Source organism: Euleptes europaea, chromosome 2 (genome assembly GCF_029931775.1).
Source record: "Euleptes europaea isolate rEulEur1 chromosome 2, rEulEur1.hap1, whole genome shotgun sequence".
In the NCBI taxonomy this organism is placed as follows: domain Eukaryota; kingdom Metazoa; phylum Chordata; class Lepidosauria; order Squamata; family Sphaerodactylidae; genus Euleptes; species Euleptes europaea.
In genome coordinates this window covers 31150055-31167803 of record NC_079313.1, presented here as the reverse complement: position 1 = coordinate 31167803, position 17749 = coordinate 31150055, and the positions used below count along the sequence as shown (strand labels likewise).

At 43.1% G+C, this 17749-nt stretch overlaps 1 protein-coding gene across 1 annotated transcript in view; it reads left to right on the top strand.

Annotated features, from left to right (window-relative positions):
• The window catches only part of BRINP3 (BMP/retinoic acid inducible neural specific 3), a 302264-nt gene that overhangs the window by 142164 nt on the left and 142351 nt on the right, over window positions 1-17749 (top strand). The window contains exon 2 of the mRNA XM_056845184.1: window positions 6237-6427. Coding sequence (XP_056701162.1) covers window positions 6237-6427 — 191 coding nt within the window. The remainder of the gene's footprint in view (window positions 1-6236; window positions 6428-17749) is intronic.

Sequence of the window (17749 nt, the reverse complement as noted above, 5' to 3'; positions counted from 1 at the left end):
CAAAAAACGCAGCCGGTCTGCTGTAAAGGGAGCTCCACAGCAGGCTGCTCCGGACCTTGAGCAAGGAGCTCCAGTGATGGTAAGTGATCATGAAGACAATGTGTTCATTAAGGTTGCCCTCATGTTACCACGGGGGGGGGACCCGTGTTACGAGTATCAGCGCTAGTTGATTCAGGCTGTGCTCGGACTTTGATTAATGAAGAGACTGCACATGAATTACGGGCGAAGAGGGTGGAGTTGCCCGAACCCATCCAGTTTTCCCAGATGGACGGTAGTGACTTTAAGGGGGGGCTGGTCACGCATAGAACAGCCCGGGTTGCTTTGGGAGTTGGGGAGCATTGGGAACAGCTCCATTTTACCATAGCCCCCACTATTAAGTACCCCATAGTGTTGGGAATGAACTGGCTACGTGGTCATAGTCCTACCATAGACTGGAAAGAACGGACTATTACGTTTTCGCAGGCCCAGTGTGACCGGCACAGGAGGGAGGTGGTGTTCAGAGAACAAGCAGCCGCATTGCAAGAGCATCCACCAGCAGAGGCTCCGCTGCCTCAGCTCCCCAAGGAATATGCACAGTTCGCAGATGTATTTGATGTGCGCGAGTGTGATGAATTGCCCCCCCCCACCGAGCCACTGACTGTGCAATTGAGGTGGTGAGGGAGGGCAGACTTTCAAAAGGGAAAATCTACCCCAATCTAATTTGGCAAGGGGGTTCATACGTCCGTCCTCGGCGCCTCACTCTGCACCCACTTTCTTTGTGAAGAAAAAGACTGGTGATTTGCGACTCTGCATAGATTTCCGCAGACTCAATGCGGTCACACAGACTAATGCCTACCCCCTTCCTCTCATTCCAGATCTGCTCGCTCAGTCAAAGGAAGGTTGGATTTTTACTAAACTAGATTTAGTGGAAGCGTACCATTGCATTAGGATCAGAGAAGGAGATGAACACAAGACTGCCTTCTCTAGTTGTTTCGGAATGTTTAAATATTTAGTGATGCCCTTCGGATAGACTGGGGTCCCGAGTGACTTCATGCAAATGATTAATGAGGTGTTATATGACTTGTTGTTTAAAGGAGTGATTGTTTATTTAGATGACATTTTAATATACACTCGGACTATGGACGAGCATGTGGCTCTGGTGAAGGAGATGTTAAGTCGGCTGCGGGCCCACCGGTTATATGCCAAGGTTTCCAAGTGTGACTTTCACCAATCATCGATAACATTTCTGGGGTATATAGTATCGCAGCAGGGTCTCGCCATGGTCCCAGAAAAGGTTCGGGCAATAGTGGAGTGGGAAGTCCCCACTACTCGCAAGCAACTACAACAATTTCTTGGTTTCACTAATTTTTACTGCAATTTTATAAATGACTTTGCGCAGGTTGCCTTACCTCTGGTGAGAGAGAAAAGTATCTGAAGCAACAGGGCTTGGTAATGTCAGGAGTGGTGTCGTTGTTTTTGAACATATATGGACATGTGAAGCTGCATTATACCAAGTCAGGCCACTGCTACATCTAGCTCAGCATCATCCAACTGTGACTGGCAGGCAAGGTCTTTACCAACACATACTACCCATGATTGGAGAACCCAGGAACAGAATGTGGGCATTTCTGCCTGCAATGTATGTGTACTTCCACAGAGCCATGGCCCCTTCCAAAGGGATTATGTTTGTATGAAGGGAATCGAACCCCCATTTGAAGCACTCCCAGGAAAGTCTTTGTGGAAGAGGTCTCACTGTGTGATGCACAGTTGCTGTTTTGTATATATAAGTCAATCCTGTTTGCATGGAAGAAGACTGAGTGAGCATCTGTGCTCTGCTCCACCATACACTTAAACGGACATATATTGTGAGGCCTTTGTGCATTCAGATGTATGTACCAAGGTCCAATTCTACTTATGGCTGGACTCCAAGAAATGGACAGTGAAATTCTACAATGGGGAAAATAAGTGTATAGAGTAGCATCTCTCTTAGCTATAGGCTGGGTTGTGTATGAAACGTCCCTTTGTGTGGAATCCGTTTCTGTGGATAATTCCTTGTTCACCAAGGCCAAGATGAACAGAAGCTCTTATATATTCTCACTACAAGCTGGACTCTGAGTTTACCCTGAAGCCAACGCCATAACGGTTGGCACGCCTTATAAAAGTAAGGCTTCCCCAGATGTTTTGAAACAAGAATGGTTTCTTGATTAGAATCTGAGGACAACGTGTCCTTCTCATAATAACTCTTAGCTGTGTCTTAATTGGTAAGCAAATGAATAAAAGATGTGCTTATTACAACTTAATTGACTTGTTTGCTTTCACTGCAACCACTGATATATTTTGGAGCAGTGAGCAGGAGCTGTCATTCTTTGTGTTTAATGCAGCCTCTGGAATAACTTATTTTCAGCGGTAATCAAAAACTGTCTGCACTTAAGGATGAGCTTTGCTAATATTATTAGAAAGCAAAATGACAAGGTTGGGTAACTTCACATTTACACTTGGGGAAATTAATTTCTCTCTACATGCTCCTGACTGCAGAGAGTCACAAGTATAGAGGAGGATACCAAGTCTGTTTTTATTCATTTCTCTTGTTTAAACCTCATCTTTCCTTTTCAAAGAAAAATCCAAAGGCAGGTAACAGAAGAACACATATATAATACATTTGGTCTTGGCAGATCAATAGATGGGCCTTAATATATTTCCTTGTTATTGGATCTGCTGAAAGTTGGCAGGTCTCTGTTTAGATGGTGGGGATGGAAAGTGCCATCAAGTCATAGCTGACTTATGTGACCCCATAAGGTTTTCAAGGCAAAATATGTTGAGAGGTGGTTTGACATTGCCTGCCTCTGCATAACAACCCTGGACTTCCTTGATGGTCTGCCATCAGTACTAACCAGGGCTGACCATGCTTAGCATCCAAGAATCTGATGAGATCAGGCTAGCTAGGGCCATCTAGGTCAGGGCCTTTGTTCAGATAGTGGGGTGGGAAGATAGGGGCTGAGTGGCAGGTGATTGAATTATCTTTCCTGTCAATATCTGGCTTCAGAGAGCCAATCTTGAAGAGCATGAGCCAGGAATGACCAAGTTCTGCAGTTTCAGGAGATGATGCTTGTGGTGTGGAGGCCAGTGGTATTGAACTTCATAATAACATTAGCAATGTCTAGCAGTAAGGTTACAGTTATGGGGTACATGTCCTTAGGCATAGAATTATATACACACTTAATCTTTATGGATTGTGCACAAAATCCAAAAGATAGAAATGCCATCTGAAGAGGGGGGAAAGACTGTCAAATGATGGGTGTTCTGTATTTTTTAACCTTCCAAGGATAATAGCAGTGCAAATTCAAGAGCTAGTTTCAGCTGTAAGGCTTACAACCATGAGCTTGAAGACTCAAGTCTGATGTTTTAAATATTTATGTATGTTTTATAACTACATAGTTCAACCCTACAATTTGCTTCTACTAAATGAGGATCTTTCTCTGAGGTCCCCATTTCAGACTTCAGGTGGGGAAACTGAATGTTTTCATTCTCATTGTATGAGTATTCTTTACACAAAAGCCAACCCAAGACCAATCTAGAACTTCCTCCTGATACATTTGTAGGTGTTGTAGGCATGTATTTAGTGTAGAAAAATCATTCAAAAATGGAACTCCTATCTGATATTTGAAAATAAATAAATGAATGAATGAATAGACTGTTAATTAACTGCTCCAAAATACATTTGGCTTAAAGTAGCTTACAATGAAAAAATTGAAAACTCTTTAACAGTGTAATCTTAAGGTCTACTCAGAAACCTACTATTTAATAGGGCTTACTCCATGGACAACATTAAATACATCCAAGAAATGAAACCATTAATGGAAATGCGAATAAGCAAGTGTACAAATGCACAAGCAAAAATATCAGCATTAAAAATGCAAGATGGAATATCAGATAGATCAGTGCGGTACAACAACTTCCACTCTAACAGATTCCCAGCAAAGGCCATCTTTCATACAAGTGACAAAAAGTCAAGGCATTTTCACCCTGTAGCATTTATTTTTGGTAATGCCCAGCAATAGATGTGTCATGTGGGATTTTTGCTCATCTGTTTTAAGTTCTCTGTGCCTGTAAGTATGTACCCCATGGGGAACGCAGCAATTGATATTGTGTAGCTTATATCTAAGGGAAATTGTGTGAAGGGGAAATTACATGACTGTGAATAAGAATACTGACCCTGTTATTTTTTTTTTCCTTGTGAGGCTGAAAGAATTCAGTTAAAACAAATACCGTGAGATGGGCTCAAAGGGGGGGGGGTTAAGCATCAAGTATGAAAACACTGCAAACCATATCAATCTATGTTTGAATACTCTCCAGTTTTTATTTGTATAGGAACTAGAAAATCTTGTTGCTGTCAGTTTCCCCCACAAACATGTCATGCCTGTTCATGCATCATGATGGCATGTTTGATCAATGCACGTAGTGGGAGAGTGGGTATGAGCATGCTGGCCCTGCCCGTTGTTGGACCAGAATCTCTGGGCTCACCTGGAGGATGGAGGGTCACAGTAGGCTAGTTAGAGGGTGAGGTTTCATCCCTAGAAAACAGTGCATGAAGCTTGAATAAGGTTCAGCCAGCTGGTTTATTAGCATCGCGGGCTGTGGTTACATTCACCCGGCCTCTGCTTTTTTTGTTTTTGTTTTACATCAAGTCACAGCTGACTTATGGCGACCCCATAAGGTTTTTCAAGGCAAGAGACATTCAGAGGTGGTTTGCCATTGCCTGCCTCCATGTCATGACCCTGGTGTTCCTTGGAGGTCTCCCATCCAAATCCCTGCCAGGGTCAACCCTACTTAGCTTTATGAGATCTGACGAGATCAGGCTAGCCTGGGGCTATCCAGGTCAGGGCCAGTCTCTTCTACAGAGTGGCAAGTCCCCCTTCCTCCACAGCCCCCCAGGAATGCTGCAACACTGCCTTTAAGTCCTCCCAATAACTGACTCCCTCCCTGGAGTCAGGTACCCTCAGGTACCCAGGTACCCTCAGAGCCAGCCCGGCCCCCTCATGCCCAGGACCTGTGAGGGCATTGTTCATCCTACTACCCCCATCCTATTGTGTGCAGGTTGTGCCAGGAATGCCCAACAAAGATTGTCTTGCCCTCATGACCCTCAGCCAGGTCCCTCCCATGTGACACTGAGCGGAAGCCCTGCCCATCCCCTGTGGTCTTTGGCCCATCCTGTCCTCCTGCCACACTGACTCTCCAGCCTCCACATGATAGTGTGAGCACCACTTCTACACATGGAGGAAGTGTACATGCATACACACTGTCCCCATCATTGGGAACTCGGCTATCCTACTGTTTCTGATCATGGGGACTGAACCTACAAGTGTAACTTTCTTGACATAGAGACACTACTCATTAGCCGGTGATGACATGGAAGCAGGGAGCAGGGCCAATGTGCTCTTTCTTGCTCCCCTCTATGTTTGTTTGATTGAACATGTAATTGGAACATATGTACTGGGCTAGGATTGTGAACCTTCTTTTATTGTTTTTGTTCTGCACCCTTGTTTCTGTTGGCTGCTACAAGTCATGCACCACTTGATCGGGGATCATGCTGTGAAACATGACGACATCACAATGCAACAATGTCCAGTCATGTTTGGTGACCTGTAAATGCTACTGGGGACACTTGAGAAAGAGGGAGTCTGAATGAGTAAGTCGATATTTTCACAATGAGCACTGGGAACAGCTGGAAAGGGGAAGCTTTTCTTTTTAAGCATTGCTAAAAATGTTCACAACCTAAAAACCAGAGTTGTTTCAGCTTGAAAAGCATACCTACTACCCAATGTTAGCCTGCAGTTTTTTTTCATCAGAGACAAAATGGTGTTTTCATTGTCTTCTGCATCACAGCAAAAACAAAAGGCATTCATGGGTGAGTGATGAGTTATCATCTACCTGTGTTCCATGGAAAAGAAAATCAACCTGTTTTGGACGATGGCCATGCTCTGCAAAGTGAAATATGGCAACAGCATTAAAAAAAATCTCAAGCATCTTGTTTGTTATAAGATCGTTTTTCTCCTCACAGTGATTTTTGAGTGTGAAATAATCCCTCCCCTACTTTTCACTTGTGGCTTGCTTTAGGTTTCTAATGAATGACAAGCAAGGTTTCCAGAAATGGCATGCCTCCCCGCCCAACTAGACAACAAGCTGGTGCTCTCTGTAAATGAAAACACATTTAGTAAATGATGCATTTTTAAAATGAGGATTTTTTTTTTTCATTCCAGGGAATTTGGCCGCTGGAAAGTAAATAACTTAGCTGTTGAAAGGAAGAATTTTCTTGGCTCCCCTCTGCCTCTTGCCCCTGAATTTTTCCGAAACATAAGACTACTAGGAAGGAGGCCTACCCTTCAGCAAATCACAGAAAACCTTATCAAGAAATATGGGACACACTTCCTGCTGTCAGCAACCCTGGGAGGTAAGGTCATTCTAATGAAGCAGCTGAATCAGTATTCTTCCCAGCCATTTAAACTTGGCAGGAGGTATACATTAATTGTGTAAAAGGATTAACCACCTGTGATGGGGGAAGGGACCATGCCCCCTCGTGTTGCTCTTTGTGTGGCATTTTAAATGCTTTATTTAGAAAAATAAATTCTAGTATTTGGGGAAATTATTAATGTAAGCTGAATGCATCTTTTCCAAGCAGAGATGAATGAAATGAGATCCAGCACACTTACCAAGCTGGACAATAAGCTTGGGAATAAGTCTCATTGATCTCAGCGGAATGCACACATTCAGCATGAGCAGATCTCATTCATTTTGTTCCTATAATGTTTTGTAATTTCGTTTGGTGCTCTGTTCCACTTCTCTTGGATTCTAGTTTAACTTAGAGAGTATAGGCTGAGATCCCTTATCCAAAATGCTTGGGACCAGAAGTGTTTTTGATTTTGGTTCATTTTGGATTTTGGAATATTTGCATATACATAGTGAGATATCTGGGGATAACACCCAAGTCTAAACAAAAAAAAAAATCATTTATATTTTATCCTTCCTTTTATCAGTTTTGAATCTCTCACCCTCAAGCTTCAGCAGATTACCTTGCATTCTAGTATTATGAGAGAGGAAGAAAAGCTTATCCCTGTCCACTCTCTCAATGCCATGCATGATTTTATAGACCTCTATCATGTCTCCCCTTAGCCACCTTCTTTCCAAGCTAAACAGCCTTAAGCATTTTAACCGCTCCTCATCGGGCAGTTGCTCTAGCCCCCTGATGAATTTGGTTGCTCTTTGATGGTGTCATACAAACCAAAGGAATTGAAAGCTATGCATATTGTCCATATTTTGTGCAAAATTCTGCAATAAAAAGGGAACAGCTGAGAATTCCCAATACATAAGTTTCATGTTGTAAATAAGAGCAGGTTATCTAGTGCTTTAAAATCTGGAGAAAACAGAATACTTGAGAAGACTATTGCACCCCAAGTCTATTATTATTGTTTCTTGGCTTAGTGCCATAATATAAGAATGGAAGAGTGTTTCTTTAAAAAAACAAAGCCTAGTGTGGCATGGGAGAATGAACCAACTCACGGAGATAATGTGACCCATCTATCACCTCCACCTCCAGGATCAGACAGGTATATGTCTAGCTGACCCAGATTAACACAGAATATTCCATATGTATTGGTCACAGACGAGCCCCACAAAAGATTTTTACTGGCAGATGTTAATTTAAATATTACACATAGTGTGGTTTCTTTGATTTTATTATTGTACAAACTGAGAGATTTGTAAATGCCATGGTGCAGATTAAATCACAGTAAGGTAAAGGTTGGGTGATTTATCATATTGTTAAATTGTATAGTACAGATCTGAATGTACAGATTTTAGCTTATATTATTTTTGTTGTCATTTTGGCCTTTGCAGTTATTGTAATTTTCATGTACAATTGTAAATTTGCTATTGTTAAGGTCCGTAACCATAACATTAATAAATTGACTGACTGACTAGAGCTACCCTATCTCACTTCCATTTTTTTACCAGAAGTGCTACATGTGATGCTGCCAGGTTGTTGTTGTTTTTTTAATCTCCCTCTGCTTCTCAGAGTGGCGAAGGGCACCTGGAACTGGGGGATTCACAGCCCTAATCTAAACTGATTTTGAGATGGCATCCTACCCTATCCTCCACCAAACTCTAACTGCCACTTTCCCAGGGGGCAGGCATGAGATTAGGCTGTTAATGACCTGTTTGTGGGCTCACCAGACAGTAGTCCAGATTAGATGGACCATCGGACCAGGGCTACCATGGTTGATTCTTGGACAGATTCTCTCTGGGTCCACTATCATACCATTCAGACCCGACTCAAATATGATATGAAAACAAATCACATGGCTTACCTGACTCACATGGGTGATTAACTAGGGATCCTCAGAATTTAGTTCTCCTAGACTCTTTATCTTGGCAGCCTTGCCTTACTCTGATCCAACAATGCTCCTCTTTTTTTCTGTATTCTTGATAGAATCTTATTTGCTATGATTATTCAGGTTTCATACTGAACCCATCCAGAGAGCTATTACAGTTGAAGTTGTCCAACATAAAAAAAAGCAGCAGCAGTTGGTTCTGGGAGGACTTTCCAGCTAACAAGCCTTTCAGGTGACTGTGGAATGCACATTTCCTCCTGTGACTGAGACCACAGGTAGACAAAAATATTCAAGAGTACACAGATATCTTTATCCACATGGCTCCCATTAGCATTAATGGAAACAGCATAACTAAATTCTCACACGCTGTTTTGAAAGCAGTGCCATCGTGCATGGAATTTGGAATGAATGGGGCAGATGGGGTGGGGGAGAGAGATACACCATCCATTTGGTAATAGGCTGGGAGGGGAAAACAATCCAGTGAAGAGAAAGAATAGGAATTATGCAGCAGGAAAGAAATTAATGCTCGGAATTACCCACCCAGGCACCAACAAAAAGTGACAATTGAACAAAACTGGTTTCTCCCTTGGTGGGTGATTGTATTAAAGATAATTCCTGTGATTTTGTAGCCTTCCCACCAGACAATCTTGTCAAACACCTTTTATTCATATGAAAATTTTCTTTAATTTGTTTCTGTGAGTGAAGCTTCAGCTGTATATTAAGGAAACGAGAGTCACCTTGTTCTGCTTTACAGCTACATGATTTTCTATAGCATCTCACTGCAGCATCAATCCCGTAAAGGTCCTTTCCAGATATAGCTTCCTTTTGTCATTTAAGATAACAATACATTAAACCCCATCATAACTTTTTTCCCCTCCAGAAAACAGCAGATAGATCAAAATCTCACTGAAGAGAAGCACCCCCTCAAAAAAAAAGAAGCCTCTCTCTTTTCTGCATGCTGACAGACAGTGCAATTGTATAAAACTTAATGTTTTTGTTTGTTTGTTTTTTTTTTTTTTTTGCAAAATGCTGATGAAAATATTCTTGTCAGGTACAGTGCACGGATCTGCCACTTCAGGAGTTGTCTATTTTGAATTGGTTGTAGCCTGGAGTAAAATAGCATCTCTGTTCGGATGGTACAGCTCCAATCATGCTAATATTGAACAGCACTAAAAGGAGGGAATCAAAATATGTTTGTATTGGGATAGTCTTGCAACATAGGTTTTTAAATTGGAATAGATCCACAGTTCTGATATACTGTGTTGTTGCCTCATTTCATACCTTTATCTCTGGCAAATCAAAGTGAAAGAAGACATGGACCTTAAGGACAATTGGCCAGCATGGTGCAGTGGTTAAGAATGGTGGTTTGGAGTGGTGGACTCTGATCTGGAGAACCGGGTTTGATTCCCCTCTCCTCCACATGAGCGGCGGAGGCTAATCTGGTGAACTGGATTTGTTTCCCCACTCTTACACACGAAGCCAGCTGGGTGACCTTGGGCAAGTTACAGTTCTATTAAGAGCTCTCTCAGCCCCATCTACCTCACAGGTCTGTTGTGGGGAGGGGAAGGGAAGGTGATTGTAAACCAGTTTGGGTCTCCCTTAAGTGGTAGAGAAACGCTTCTTCTTCTTCTTCTTTCATAGAGCGGGGATTGGTGGAAGCACTGCAGTTTATCATCCTCTACAGATCTCAAACTTTAAAAGCCCATGAGACTTAGCCCATTCAAGTACAAGAGCCATCAGTTTCAAACATTTACCAAGAGCAACCCTATGGTGTGGTAGGCAAAATCTTAAAACTTACAGATAGAAGGCCGTTTGAAAAAGCACAATCTTAGGCGACTAACAAAACACCCATTGAGATCGTGTTGTCCAAACGTCTATTGGGAGGGCTCTCTAGGGGCCTGCTGCTGTTACTCTTTCATAGGTGCATACTATACTTTGATGCTGGAGATGTGGAAAAACCCCTCCAAAAAAATAAGTGACCAGGCAGATCTACGTTGTCTCTAGAATTTCTAGATTCGAGTCCAGTAGCACCTTACAAACCAACAAGATTTTCAGAGTATAAGCTTTTGAGAGTCAAGGCTGCCTTCATCAAATAAAGCTTGAAAGCTTATACCCCCCCAAATCTTGTTGTTTTCTAAGGTGCTACTGGACTTGAATCTAGCTGTTCTAGATTAGCTGTTCCAGCTAATACCTGGAGGCTGGCAACCGGGTTGCCAGCCGGCTTGGAATGGTGGGCAATTGCCTGCCAATCCATCAACCAGCTGGCAGCAAGGATCGCATGTGCGCGTGGCCATGAGCAAAGTGATCCTGTACCTTCTGGTTGACTTCTGGAAGCGGCACAGCACAATGGGACGATTTACCACTCAAATGGAGGTTTGAATGGTAAATCACCCCATTGTGCTATGGTGCTTCCAGAAGTAAACCAGAAGTGACAGGGTTGTGTTGCTCGCAGCCTCGTGCGTGCAATCCCCCCAAAAAAAATCTCCTGCTGGAGGAGAGGGGGGGACCTGCCAGCCCTACTTCTACAGCATTTTTGCTGCAGCTGACCCACCCTCCCTCCCTAGGGGTAGTGCAGGGCCAGCTGGTCGCTCTAGTCAGGGCCAAACAGAATTTTTTCAGGATTTTGCCATATTAGCTAAGCATTAAGCCCCTTTTTTGCCTGTCCTGCTCTGTCTCTGTGGACTGGATTCCCCCAGTTAAATAGGCCTGGTTAGGCCCCAACTAGTTGGCAGGGATAGGCCAGGTTAGTCAGGATAGGTAGGGCTAACTGGCCAGCATCCTGAGACATTTGGCGTGATGAGGGCATCTGGAACAGGCCAACGCATGCCTTGCGGCTGGTTGTGCTGTGAAAAAGTGCCCTTGATGCTGAGTGCCATCTTTTGAACCTGGTAGGAGCCTTACAGCACATCAGGGGAGCAGGATGAAGCATGACACTTCTCTGCACATACAGCTGTGCAGGCATTGATAAGCAAGGCCAGTGGAAGTGCCATCTGAGTTTGGAGTCGTGGTGGATCTGTCCAAAAGGCCGACCAGACAGATACCTATTGCAGCCCATTTTCTGTTGTTTCATGTCATCATTTGTGGGGGAGTGTCAGGGCAAATTGTTTTCTGTAAGTTGCCCTCTTCACTTGAAATGGTTATTTTTTAAGTATAGGAATCACCATGAAGTGGCTTTTCCCTTCACATACTTAAAGCTGATTCACATGACAGAAACTCCTTGTGGCTGCCACAATTATTTTTTAGCAGACATGCACCGAGTTCCATACATTCCAGGTGCATGAAGGACTGATTCTGATCAGGACCACAAAGTGCATGGAGAAGGGGTGTCAGCATTCCTCCAGCCCTCTGTTTTCTTGATCTGAGATGGCCCTGGGGAGCCAGTTAATGATTGCTACACAAAAGTGTCCCTAATGGGGCAAATAGTAGCTTCCCAAGACTATAGAATTCCCAGCACCCGTGTGATCCAAAGTTCTTGTGGCAGTCATAAGGACTTTTAACTGTGTGTTCAACCCAAACACAATTCTGTAGAAACATTCCCATGTGCTAACATTGCAGATTCTCCAGTGCCCTGAGAAATCCTGTTTTGTGTTTTGTAACAGCCCAAATCAGGTGCACAGATGACCAGCATCAGTTGGCATGAGTTTCCTTGTAAACATATGTGCTTTGGGTGAGAGGTGGCCCTTCCTGGCCTTGATCTAGTCCTGACTGGTAGCTCTTTGCACTGGGCCATGTAACAGGCCACCTGTCTCCAACATGAAGGCCGTAGACAAAGAACTAATGGAGAGAAGTTCCATGAGCGAACTGTATAGAATTTGTGATACAATACCGCCTTACCTTCAGCCCTCCTGAAAGGCAGGTATCACCATACTCCTTTTTACCAATGATTATGTCCATGCAAAACTGAGAAAGTGGAAACCATAGAACATGTTCTGCTCCAGTGCCCTTTTTACAATGATATAAGATCGCAGTACATCCCCCCCCCCCCCCCCCCCGTATTGTCAACCTTCCCTGGGAGATCTGAAGAAGTTTCCCTTCTCTTAGCAGACTTCTCCCAGGAGATAACCACACAAGTAGCTAAATTTTGCCTTCGGTCTTGTGGGATCCTCAAACGGCTGACGGAAAATCTAACCCCATAGATGATCTTTATTCCTCCTATTCAAATCATCTTTCCCAGAACCATTAATAGTCTTATGATTTTAACCTAACTTTTATTTATTTTTTATCCAGAGCTGATCTTCCATCAAAATAAATTTGATTTGACTTGATAAAATACACAAGTTTCCTTTTTTCCCCCAATCCCCTGTGGCATTGCAGTCAAATGAATTAAAGGCACAGCTGGAACCGGGAGACCACAGATAGGAGTGCTCATGACATTTCCTTCTGCTGAATTTCTCACCAGGTTTGACCTGTCCTTTCAGATTGGCATGGCACATTGGAATAGACCTGCCTTTTTTTTTCTTCCCCTCACTCCTCTCGCTTTACTCCCTACTAAATAACCATTCAATATATTTCAGTGAACTGTCTTTGACAGTTTGAACTATATCATACAGCAGCAACTGATCTCAGTAACCAGTGTTCTTCGCCTCCCATCTCCCCCACCTTAAACAAGCTGCCTCCTGCATGCACACACACGCACACACACAACCTTGGAGTGCAGTGTAAGACTGAAGTGCTGGTTCACCCACATGCATATGAATTGTTGTATCAAATAGGGAAATAAAATAGTCCAAGCTCTGCTCACGACCTGAGTTCGATCCCAACGGAAGTTGGTTTCAGGTAGCAGGCTCAAGGTTGACTTGGCCTTCCATCCTTCCGAGGTCAGTAAAATGAGTACCCAGCTTGCTGGGGGTAAAGGGAAGATGACTGGGGAAGGCACTGGCAAACCACCCTGTAAACAAAGTCTGCCTAGTAAATGTCGGGATGTGACATCACCCCGTGGGTCAGGAATGACTCGGTGCTTGCACAGGGGACCTTTACCTTTTTTTTTTTTAAGGCATATTGAGCAGAGGGAAAAACTGGAGAAAAAAAGAAACTCTATAAAGAGAGGAGTCAAAGGCCAACAGTCAAAATGCTTACATGCAGCTAATCAGAATTGGTGATGGAACAGGGCCATGAACAGCTGCTTACCCGTAGCCATATCATTCGCGCAGCAACCACTGGCACTACAACAACTGCTTGGAGCAATTACAAGAATCCCCTCCCAGGCAATGTGGCACCACATGCTTCTGACTTTTTGGCAGGGCTATTGGAAGTCCTTCTACCAACCACAACAGCCTTGAATGGGTTATTGTGGGGGGTGGAGCGTGGGTTCAGCAGCACTCTTCTCCACTCACACGTTGTTTCTAATTAAAGTCTCTGGAGGTTGCTTTGCAGTTTTGTTTTGTTTTATAAAATGGGGAAGTTACACAGAAATCCATATAACATGTAGGTTGTCTTGAAATAATTGCAATCAGAGCAGCAGAATGTGCTCATTTCCAGCCATAGGCTGACTTTTGTAATAAACTGTTGGCATTCAACCCTCATGCTGTCTTTGCCTGTTGTAAGATTCCATTCTGATATTTCATTTGTAGGATATATTATGCTACTGTACAAAAAAAAAAAAATCACATCTTTGGGTTTTTCCAGCAGAATTGCTTTTCTTTCCCTTTAATTACATCTACATTTTCTTTGAATTTCTGTTGTGTCTATGCAGTGTAAGAAAAATGTGCCCTTCTTGATCCCTTAATAGAGCTGCCAAACATTTGTATTCAGTGTGCAGGGAAGCAAATTTGGTGAATGAACGACTTTGCGGTGAGACTTGTGTGTACATCTGCAACCTATTGGCTGGTGAAACTATCCCCTTTTGACCATAAAGGGAAATTCTACACGTGGCCTTCTTTGAAATGTTCCCAAGTCTCTGTTCACAAGCCCAGAAAATACACCTCCCTTGGGTGTCCTAAAGAGGAGATCAGCAATATTTTTCATGCCGCTGTGAGATAATACAGTTAGTGGTATTTCTAGTTGGTTTATCCTGCGGAAATTGTGGCTTCAGATAGCTAAGAATTTTTATTAGTTATATTAAAATATTACAGTATTTCAAACTATAAAACATTAGCCAACAATCCTTTGCAGAAAAAAGAAAAGCAGAGAAGTATATCTTTAAGCCATAGATCGTATTTGTCAAACGCTATCATCCAGCCTAACAAGGACACAGTAAGGGCTGCCATGCATTGCTTTAATATCCTCCAGCATGAATGGATAAACCTCAAAGACATGTTACTTTGTCATCAGCATTACAAGCCTCAGTTTCTTTGTCTGGTGGTCTAAGAGTTGCCATCCTCCCAATGCCCACCTTCACTCCAGCAAGCAGTAGGGGGAAATGAAGTGATCTGGTTAAGCCATAGAGTATTTGGTAAATCTTAGAGTGTCATTCCAACATGATGGCACCACTTCTGGTTCATGCTGGAAGTGACATTATCTGATTGGTACAATGTCGATAAATTAGGTCCCTGCCCTCAGCAATTTCCTGTCAGATGCCATTGCTGGGCTGAAAACCCTCAGCCTTCTTATGGAGGTAATAACATTTTCCCCAGGGTTTAACTAGTAAATTTAAACAAACAAACAAACAAACAAAAAATCTTTGGTCATAACATGAATAACCTGGCAGCAAGTCATGCAGAATCAGTGACACCAACTACAAATTCCTGGATTCTTATCAAGCAGCTGGCTTTCACTGCCCTAAAGATAGTTGCCAGTTCTCTTAACGGAAGTTCATCTCAGCATCTGGTCACTTCACATTGTAAAACAGAATGTGGCATAGCAGACTTGTCTTAAATACAGAAGCATATACACTGTTCCCCAAAACATGTGTTATGTTGGAGGTTTTCCTGATATGTTTTTATTTTGCCCAAAGTCCAGGGACTCAGATCAGGGGTGTGCCACTGGACAAGTTCCTCCTACCTATCTCTTTCTCACTATTGCCATTGTCCCCACCCCACCCCCACCACCATCCACAGCCACAGTTAGCCTCTACAGGAAAAATAGACAAGCCTATTTTTGTAGGGTTGCCAACCGTCAGGTGCTAGCTGGAGATCTCCTGCTATTACAACTAAGGGTTTGGGGAGGGGAGGGACTTCAATGCCATAGAGTCCAATTGCCAAAGCGACCATTTTCTCCAGGTGAACTGATCTCTATCGGCTGGAGATCAGTTGTAATAGTGGGAGATCTCCAGCCACCATCTGGAGGTTGGCAACCCTAACAATAAAAGGTATTTTGTAATCAACAGCATACTCAGATTTTCCAATGATATTCTTCCAGTTTGGAATGACGTGTGTTTCTCCATCGCGTATGTGCAGTTTACCCCCACAACTGTCAGTCGCATATGTTTTCATATTCATACTTCTGATTGGTGTGTAATACCAATGGCATAAGAGTTGATCAGTTTCCTTTCAGTGAAGTATCCAATCAGTACTTTAGCCACAGTCTTCAAAAGTAACTTCACTGCACCTCTGATACTCATATTTGCACACGTCTTTTCAAGTAGTTCTGACATTTACAGTTCTTTGGCTTGATTTTTGTTCAAATTTGATACATTTTTATTGAAGTGTCTTGTAGATTTATTGAAGATAATAGCGATTTGTTGATCCCGTCCCCCAGATTTTGAGTTACATTAAAATTACCCCAGCCCCTTTCATGCAACAAATGCCCATGGAATGAATGAATGGAGGAGGGAGCAGGATTGTAAACACTAGCCTGTCTCTGACACCCATTTGTTCATTTGAGGATCATAATGTGTACATGCATGTTATGTGTTCGGTATGAATAGATGGTAAGAATCCTACAAAATTCAGCATTTCTGATCATGTAGAATGAATAATGTGTCTACAATCTGTACACATGTAAAGTCTGTTCTGACTAGCATTGAGCAAAGTTCAGTGGGGTACAATGCCATAGAGTCCACCTTCCAAAGCGGCCATTGTTGCCAGTCTCCAGGTGGTGGCTGGAGATCTCCTGCTATTACAACTGATCTCCAGGTGACACAGATCAGTTCACCTGCTTTGGAAGATGAACTTTATGGCATTATACCCCATCGAAGTCCCTTTCCTCCCCAAACCACACCCTCCTCAGGCTGCAGCCCAAAAAAATCTCCAGGTATTTCCCAAGGTGGAGCTGGTAACCCTATGTTGCCTGGAGATCAGATGTAATCCCAGGAGACCTCCAGCCACCACTGGAGGTTGGCAACCCTACCAATGTCAGATCTCGGCAGCTAAGCAGGAAGGGAGACCTCCAAGGAAGACACTGTCAAGGAAGGCAATGGCAAACCACCTCTGTTTCTCACTTGCCTTGAAAGCCCCTTTCTGAAGTCACCGTAGGTTGGCTGCAACTTGATGGCACTTTACACACACACACACACACTTCGGGTGGAGAGTAGGGCTGGAACAGACTTGGACAACTACTGCCAGTGGGTCTTAAAATCTCAACCTCTGTGTCAGATCTGGGCTGAAACATATGAATTTGCCACCCTTGCATCTGGTTTTGCCCTCACATTGATTCTGGATGATGATTTCCCTCTGTTTCTCTTTGCTGTACTGTTGCAATTAAACACTCACATTTAAAAAATATTTACAGTGCAATCCTAAGCACAGTCACACCCTTCTAAGCCTATTGCTTTCAATGAACATAGAAGGGTGTAACTCATTTTAGGATGGCACTGTTAGAGTCCAAGTGGGTCACCATTGCAAGGCCTGGTTAGAAGTGTTCTCTTCTTCCTGTGTGTGTGTCAATTTGTCTCTGTTTAAGCTTGTTAACGGGGCACACACTTCAAATACACTATTATTGCCCTATCCAGGGAGGTTAACAAAGCTGTGGTCCCAAAATAATCAAGAACATGCACAATATGATTGATTCTATCGTTCTTTGCGCATATGAGAATTCTGAGGCACACACCTGCTTTCTGCTGAGTCAGCTCTTTGATCCTTGAAGCCCAGCAGTTCTCCAAGAACTCTGGCAGAGGTATTGTTTTCTAGTCCTATTACCAGAGATATTTCGTTAATGGTTGAATTTGTATGCTGCTTCTCGAGAGACCAAATCAAAGGTGGGCAACAATTTTTTTTTAAGTTTTAAAATGCAACACAATGACGAATAAAACAGACAGTATAAAAGCAGCAGCAATAAATCCATCCCAAACATCACAAAGCCTTATACAAAGACAGAAAAGCAGGTCATAAACACACCTGAGTCGGCAAGCCAGAAAATACCACAGCAGGCAGGATAAAAGTTCAATTAAGACCAGGGTAATCAGGCAATGCAAAGACAGCAGGGTGGGCACCTGAATGGGGCGGCTGTTCTAGGTAGGGTTGCCAGGTCCCTCTTCATCACTGGCAGGAGGTTTTTGGGGCAGAGCCTGA